The sequence below is a fragment of the Anarrhichthys ocellatus genome, unplaced genomic scaffold, assembly GCF_004355925.1.
Source record: "Anarrhichthys ocellatus isolate YVR2014 unplaced genomic scaffold, GSC_Weel_1.0 scaffold1766, whole genome shotgun sequence".
NCBI lineage: Eukaryota > Metazoa > Chordata > Actinopteri > Perciformes > Anarhichadidae > Anarrhichthys > Anarrhichthys ocellatus.
In genome coordinates, this window is record NW_022281740.1 from 1,009 (window position 1) to 9,831 (window position 8,823).

The following is an 8,823-nucleotide window of genomic DNA, read 5'->3' on the forward strand; positions in this document are numbered from 1 at the left end:
CCCCCCCCCCCCCCCCCCCCCCCCCCCCAGAGGAGGTATATTTGCGAGACAAGGGATGATTCAGTTTTAATTCTAAGAATTATTTTCAATTAGATGCAACAGATGACTCATATAGACTCAGACAAATGGCCTTGGAGCGCTCACTTGAGGAGTCCAAGAATGCTCCTTCATGCTCAATTTGTCACATGATATCTTCCTCCCTCCGCATGAGAGAAATTACTTTTGTCAGGTTAAAAACGTCTCAGCGCTATAGCTTCGTGGATTGTCCTGCTTTTTGCACAAATTGTCTGTCCTCGGCGGGTTGAGATCATTTTAGAAAACAGATTTCCCCTGTGTTTTTACCCGTATGTATAAATTGACACATTGGACAGCAGCGTCACGAGTGAAATGCTGCAAATATTCCTGTCACACCTGCACGCAGTTACGGTTTACGCAGTGCGAACCGCTTCCAGAGTTTTTATCAGCTATTCCGCTGAAGGACAGACGGATTGTGCTGAATCAAGAGGAGTTGAAAAGCCTCATCTGGCTTCGATTGACTTTACAACTGCAGTGATTTAATACAACGCGTGTCAGCTCTCACCTGTATGGTCGGGGCCGGCCATCCTCCGAAGCACAGTTTTGGAGACAGCTGACTTCCTCCCATGCTACTGAGCAACACCTCCAACCCACCCAGATTTATACATTCACTCACACATGGGGCTGATGAACGTGGTCGCTCTTGGCCTTGGCTCTCTCCTCGGGCAGCAGGAAGCTCTGCTGAGGAAATAAACTATCCGGACGATCGCGAGTTCAATTTATTCACTGTGCAAACAACTGCGGCTCTCCATAACCTTACTTCATGGTCTCCTTGTGGCTCCTGCGTTTGGGATTAGAACCAGATTTTCAGATTTTATCCGCCACCTTTAACACACACAACTTCAGGCTATGGATTTGAAGGAAAGGAGACTAAGTACAATCTAGATCTCACATCCTCTTTGCTGACCTGCAAACAAAAACAGAAACAATACTACGACGGCCCTGAGCCCAGAAAAACCCAGGAAAAACTTCTGATGATCCATCTTCTGTTTTCTCTCCTGTCTTTATGACGTAAGAACTGGTGGAAAGAAGGTTTTGCGAGGATAATCTATAAATAATATAAAATAAAGTCTTTTTCCATCTGGGATTTCACTCGACTCTCAGGCCTTCCGTAAATAATAATAGGCACTAATATTTTGGAAAAAGACAAAGTAACAACAACAAAAAACATCTATAAAGGAGTATAAGTCATGAATAAGCTGTTTCCCCTTTTGGATTCAAATTTTTTTCACTCAGTGTGGTTTCTTCATGTATGAGAGGGCCGTTTCCAGTCCAAAGCCACCAACAGAAATTGCTTTGTCATCGACATTTGCAACCAGCCCTTTTTTAAAATAAGATAAAATAACACGTTATACATTCCCAGGGGCAATTAAGTATTACAGCCGCACAAGATACAGACCAGATGAAGAAACACATTTTTGATATTTTTAAAAAACGGAAAGAAAAATACAGTAAATAGAAAACCCAATACCATGACTCAAATAAGAAAGCTTTATACAGTACTAATACTAATAATTACGGAATTATCTTTTTGTTTATATAAACTATAAGAATATATTTCTTCATTTAAATTTTCTTTGTTGCAGAATTCCCTACTCGTTGAAATCCCTCCCTATCGGAGCCAAAGACTCTCCACTCCGGTCCACGTCAACTTCTACGTTTGCAATGGCAAGAGGAAAAGAAGCCAGTACCAGCGCTTCACCTACGTCCCTGCCAGTGGTAAAGCTCTCCTCCTCACACACTCTCACGCTTAACTAGATATAAATGTATAGTCTTAAAGGGAATTTTGCATTTAGGGATGTTACAGAGTTCAGCTGCTTCTCCTGTCGGCTTTAGCTAACCTTTTGATTAGATTAAGACATTCAAACAAGACATTTTGAACTGCCCCTCACTGTGAAAAGAAAATAATTTAAATCCTTTGATTTACAAGGCCGCCCATCACCAAAACAAATTGCAAAGGCAAATTAGTCTTAAACCTCTCAGTTAATTTTTTTATTTCCAAGGGACACTATCGATGCGTTATCATCAGCAGGTGATCAACATGTGACCATAGACTGTATATAAGAAGTGAGCTTAGCCACCGTGACGCCACCCATTGGTTGTTGGCCGTTGATATCTTGGTATTTTGCAACCAGACTTTTATAACCAAATGCTGAATGAGACAGTTTTGGACGATCAAAATACAATAAACTTCATTCACGGACAACTCCCAGACCGGACAATGTCGTGGTAGCAACCTGTCAATCACAAGTTAGCCCCGCCCTATAGCATACCCTGCTTTATGGTCTGTTTGACTCTAAATGGACCATCATTTACTAAATAATTTACATCATGCTGTATTGAAGAAGACTTGAAACTAGAGATTGAGACCATAAACTCATGTTTACAATGTTTACTGAGGTAATAAATCAAGAGAGAAGTTTTCTCATAGACTTCTATACAACCAGACTTCATTTTTTTGTAACCAGAAGAGGCGCCCCCTGATGGCCATTAGAAAGAATGCAGGTTTTAGGCACTTCCAAATTGATTTCACATTTGGGAACCTGAGGTTGTCGCCTGCATGGAACGTAGCGCTGAGCGACCACGGACCACAGGTGTAAATGGCCACAATGCACCAAACAGCCTCTTCTATTCGAGTTGTGTGCTGTCCTGACATTTGCCGTCACCAGGGTGCTTCCTACACTTTACATTGTCATACAAATTGTCACCAAAGTAAGAGAATACCCCGTTATTACCTCTAAGCCCTCGGCACATTGTCGCTTATTTCGCCTTTCTTTTACTTCCTTGTCATCACCGCAGCACTTCACCACTCCTCAGACTGCTCCTTGCCTTTCATACCCCAGACTAATGAGAAACATTTTAGCCAGCGTTTCACATCTGAAGACAAGAACAAATGTTTGTATTCCCCCTCGTCTGGTGGTTTGCTAGGGAGGAACAAAGCAACGCTATTATTCCTTCATTGTTAAAAGAAAAAAAAAAAGAATCTATAAAATCTGTGCTTTTCCATACCTGTACACTACAGCGACTGGATGCACAAGGGCGGGGTGGGGGTGGTGAAGGGGCTGGGTAGAGGGGGTGGAGGGGCATGGGAAAAGCATGTTATTTGAATAGGGTACCTATTGCCAAGCTAAATATAAACACTGACCCGCCAACTGAAATGTAAAAACCACTGCTAATTGCGCTCCAGGCTTGGAGTGAAAGATCCAGTGGGCGGTTCAAAGCGGTGATTGAAGCGAACTGGCCCAGCCCTGTACGTGGGTGACGGAGTGCTCCGCTGTGAAAGTGGAGCATTGTCCTCAGGATCCAGAGAGTGTAAAGGAGAGGAGGGACCGGAGAAGACGGCTAGTCTGGTCAGTAGCTCTTAAAGCCGGCTGAACAAGAGGGACAATAAGAAGGAGAAAGTCAAGAAAAGTGTAAAAAAAAAAGCTAAAATACGTGAAACTCTCAGGTATAATGATGTCTCGTCACTTTTCTTTGCAGCAGCAGGTGTTGCAGATTTATTTTGGGACACGCGGCTGATTTTAAGACTCCGGAAAAACCCCGGGGGCACGCTCCCTTTTTTGCGGCAAGACAAACTTCTTCCTTCGCCCTTTATGTACATGTGCATCTGCCTCTCTCTCCTCCACAGGCAGGCAGACGCACTTCCCTCCAAACAGGCCCCAAATAGGGGTGCGTGTACTATTTTAGTGCTGCGGTTTGTTGTAACCATCTCATCGCAGTTCCTCTTTTACAGCTGTTGACAGTGGAGGCTTCAGTAAAGGCCTGACACGTCTCCGTTTCACTCCTTTTTGTCGAATTAGCCACTTATGCAGCCTGTTACGCCCTTGTACGTTTGAAATACCTGTATCAAGAGATTTCCCGATGCAACCCAAAAAAAAAATATATATATAGATAAACAACTACAAAATCAACCATGTGGATTAGTAAAATGCAGAATTAAGGGAGTGCCAAATGACTTCAGCGTCCCGGGTTTGATTCTGGGCCTTGGGACCTCTATTGAGTTAAAGGCTGAAAATGCCCAGAAATAAGAAGCACAATCACAGAACGAAGAATAAAGTACAAGTAATTTACTACTGAAGCTTGGATTTCAAGGCCATGCTTAATATTGTAATTTAAAACAGCTTCAACCACAAAAGAACATTGGAAAACGATCCAGTTCGGTGATGCAGTGAAGAAGCTCGGGGTCAGAGCCGGGCTGTCGTTTCCTTGTAACCGGGCTGAGGCGCGTGTTGGATGTTGACGTGGTGTCAGGAGCTGCAGCAGATTGACGGACCACATTTTAACAGCCTTGATGTCCAACATGGCCAGGACTCTGGTCCTCACTTTGCACGCTAACCACCATCCTCAGCCTCCATTTTGTCTTTTTCAGCTACATTTTGATAGCAGCTTTCACATTTAGTTAAACTTTCTTCTCTTCGGCTCAATGAGTGAGCGGCCATTTTTTTTAAATTGTGGAACCTTGCTGAGTATAAAGCCCCTGTTGCAGTAGCATATTTCATATCTCACATTTAGCACCGGAGCAGGGTCCAAAGAAAATAGGCATTTTATTATGGAAGCAGCTGTATGTTTCTCGTGTTGATGAGTCATCACTTTTTTTTTTTTTTTTTACTTTTGTGAATATTTTCAGCAGGGTGGGAGAGCTCGGGCCCAGACACAGAGTCTCATTGATGAGTGTTTGTTTGGCAGCGGGTATCCTAGCCACAAACCCACTCATTCAGTCTCTCTTGTAGGAAGGCTGGAATTTGTCTTTACTCATTTAGCGTCTCCTTTCTTCTTGTTTTCTCTCCCAGCCCCGACGATAAAGATGGAGCCACGCGACGACTTCGACGCCCCTCTGGTGTGCAGCCAGCGCGGCCTGTCCTTGCACCCAAAGCCATACTTCCCCCCTCAGGTCATGGCCCCGATGATGACCTCTGACCTCAGGCCGTGCGTGACGGGCGGGCCTTACTCTGTCAGTTTGGCAGCCAAGCCCTCCCCGCTGCCCGCCTCGTCCTCTCCGAGCACCAGCCCCAAACTGCACGACTTGCCGCCGCCGTTCTCCAAGTGCCTCTCCGCCGGCCCGCAAGTCCAACACCCGGGCCAACAGTCCCCCATCTCTCATGTCCCCATCATCCAGGAGACGCCCGGGCGCTACCAGCTGCCCAGCTTCTACCCACCGAGCAGCTCCTCCTCCTCCTCCTCCCCCCCGACCTCGCAGCCGTCCACGCCGACGGACGGCCCTTTCTCTCCGGCCGTCTGCGTGACACCAGCCCATCCGGGCAGTGGCAACGCCAGCCCAGGAGCTCAGCAGCACCCCAAGGTGCCACCGAGGGGGCGGGGTTCCCTTCAGGAGGACGGCAGCCCGCCGGCGCTGGCTGTCAGCATCAAACAAGAACCTCAGGAGCTGGACCAGATGTACCTCGATGATGGTGAGTGAAAAAGTTATTAGAATTATCCAAAATCAACAATTTTTTGAAATCCAGTGCACCGATACAAATATGAATAGAACAACCCGTCCAACAATTACCAAGACAAGAAAGTTTTAACTGCGCCCCATAAGATATCTGCAGCTGATTTTTGATCAATATGGAGCTTTTGTTTCAGAGAAAATCTCCATCATTTAAAGGAATATTTTAGGATAACGCTTCTTTGCTTTCTTGTTGAGAGTTAAATGAGAATTTTGTTATCGCAGCTGGTTAGCTTTTTTACATTGCCAATGTAGTGAAACCCTGATATTACTGTCTGTGTCAGTTACAGGCCACTGTAGGAGGAGTAGCTTGATGTGGGAGGGATGACTGTGCCGAAAGGTTCATCACTGCTGTTGCGAGTCCTATACTTTATGTGATTAGAGGCTGTCAAAAGTCCAGCATTTTATAACATCTCTTTACCAATTCTCTCACTTTTGTGGCTTTCCGTCGCTGTGAGCTTTCTCCCAGTCGTCTCAATTCTGAGGTAATTCGATCAAAGAAACCCGGTGGTCTAGCGTTTGATATATTCGTCTGTAAACCCAGAATGAGACAAGCCTGCCTAAAGCTCGCTGATATAATGAATACCGGTTTTTTTTTTGTGACCGCTTTTTTTATTTATCTCACAGAGAGCAGCTTTTTTTTTTTTTTTTTTTAGGAGCACAAACTTTATGATCTCACTGCTCAGGCCCTCCGCGCTCACCGCTGAGGTTTCGCGGGCCGCGGGCCGCATGCTCCATGGTGATTTGAAATAAATTGGATAAATGATCTTCCCCGGGGCAAGAAGAAAACAGTCCCCGGCTGTGTGTAAGTCCCGTGGAAGAACGGGAGCGGAGTAGATGAAGCATCAATAACCAGCAGCTATCAGCGGGCTTTGATCCATCACTAAGCCCCCCCCCCCCACTCAATCGTCTGGCCGAGCTTCCTGGCGATGGCGAGTGAGACGCTGTTGTTGGGACTCAGACTGCTCCCATGCCGCTTCCCCTGAGCAGTCTGAGTAAATGTATTGACACTTGTTACCCCCGTCTGTGGGGATATTTGGCCGGCTCGAGCTAAAGATTTGATTACACTGAAAAAGTGGTGCTCATGTCTCTTGAGGGTTTCTGCGGTTTAAATCAGGTGTCGTTAAAGTCTGAGTCTTAAAGTACGCCACCGTCACCACCATAACGGACATTTCTGAGGAGCTGGGCCCGGCCGATCACACTTGTATTCTTTGGCACATTGGCGGAAAGTATACGAAGCATTCCAAACTTAACGTGGCTTCTCACTTCATTAAAACCTTTGGCAGCGTTTCATACGACTCCTTGCTTTATGGTCTCGCTCAGGTGTGGCGTTGCTGTGATTTCATGTCGGCCATGCTCGTTAATACTCACGATATTCTGACTGTTATTACAAATAAAAGTCGGATCGTGTTTGTGTTTATGTGCTGTGGTTTAGTATATCATTGCCTGTGCATTACTGCCAGGAACCAAGGTTAATCATTGGCATTTATTTATTCAAAGTAGTGAAATTTAATTTAATTTGAGAAGAATTTGACGCAATTACGTCTTATTATTTAAATGGATGAACCTGCAACCACTCATCCTGTCCAGCAGCTGCAGTAAACTTCACTTTTGAATAAAAGTGACACAGTCAGGTGTCTGTAATCAGAGCTGAGGTTTGTGCAGCCCTCTCGTATTAATCAGTATCCCTCCTCCTGTTCTGCTCATGGAAAGTCTGAATGGTGCCGTCTGGCCTCGAGCCGGAGGTATATAGGCTGCAGGGTGCATAGTCCACCGCTGCTGAGGCCGAGGGAGATGGAGGCCGGCCACGCTGCCATAAAACTTGCTGACTGCACAGGCATGCATGCTTCCCTTTGGCTCAGAGGACGATCTGGGAGAGGTGGCCAAAGCCATACATTATACTGCACGGTAGTGTGCCGCCGACTCTTCGTCAGCGGTGAGGTAACACGAGCAAAACATGTGCATTCTGAACTCAGATCTGAGCCAAAAGGCATTACGGAATGCTTTTTTATGGCGCGTTGTGGCCTTGTTAGATGTCAGAACAGTAGAATTGATGAGCAGAGACTTTGGGGGATCATAGGAGAAGTATTTGTGAGAAGCATCCGACTGATTTTATATAGTAAAACTCGCTTGGTTCCGCAAATCATTTGCAGCCACACGTGGGAAAAATTGGCAATAGTTTGTATGATTTACAGGCATTATTATCCCGACTTCACATATATGGTTGTAATTAATTATCAGCCTTTCTTTTTATGAATAGTTTGGACTGTATCTTTTTCAGGAGAGACAGGTGCTGAAACAGTGTTCCAGACACAGGGTGGAAACAGGTATATTCAGACACAGTATGAGAAAATAAAGTGTTTTGTGAACATTAAAGCACGTAAACATTTTCTAGTAGAAACCCAAAACACAAGTATGAGCCTGAAAATGAGCACGATATGTCCCCTTTAAAAAGTTCAGTTTTGGCAGAGACCACTTTCACTTTCCTACTTTATTAGCTTTTCGAGTTGTTTACTTAATTTGTACATTTGGTGCTGAACTTTGTAATGGGGTTGACTTGTAAGTAATTGGAAGGTGTTTCTAATATTTTGTCCACTTCACTTGAATATTTCGAGGGGCATAAATTGTACAACACATTTTACAGTCCATCACAATCCGATACGACAACAACAGAAACTGCAGCCTCAGTAAAGACCACAGAGCTGACTTTTAGATCGATCTTTATTTGACAGTGACGATAAAGATAAACACAAGGCAACATATGTGCTGTGTGTACATAGGGCGTCTAGCTGAAGCTAATTCACTCAGGCTTTTAGGTTGAAGTCATTTTTCTACGTGTATGAAAATACATTTTCACTCTGTTTCGTTGAAGGCCTCACCCTTTCTATTTTTCCGTCACCTTAAAGCCTACAACGTTTACAAAAAGCTATTGTCCGCAGACGTTTTCTTTTTTTGAATAATACCTGGGGTAAAAAGAAATAGTTGGCAGAGCGTGTGGTGAACTGCAGAACCGCTCTGTGGGACTGACTTGCAGTAACCCAGTAGGAGCCTCATTATGTGGGCCAAGAACATCTCGTGGCTTGTGGCCTGGACTTGACGTGGCAGTAAAGAGGGTGTGTGGGGGGGGGGGGGTTTCTACCCCCAGCCTATTATTCTCTCATTGTCTCAGCTCTGGTCCCTCAACTGATTTATTCACAGCGCTCAGAGACAGAGTTTTATATCTATACTGTGTGTGTGTGTGTGTGTGTGTGTGTGTGTGTGTGTGTGTGTGTGTGTGTGTGTGTGTGTGTATATATATATAT

General features: G+C 44.9%; 1 protein-coding gene across 1 annotated transcript; it reads left to right on the forward strand.

Annotated features, from left to right (window-relative positions):
- Positions 1-1,626: 1,626 nt before the first annotated feature.
- Positions 1,627-6,015, forward strand: LOC116377855 (nuclear factor of activated T-cells, cytoplasmic 1-like; the record flags this gene model as incomplete). Its single annotated transcript, XM_031839604.1, has 2 exons — positions 1,627-1,794; positions 4,866-6,015. Coding segments are annotated over 2 exons (794 nt in total), but the record flags the coding sequence as incomplete, so codon positions are not given.
- Positions 6,016-8,823: the final 2,808 nt, after the last annotated feature.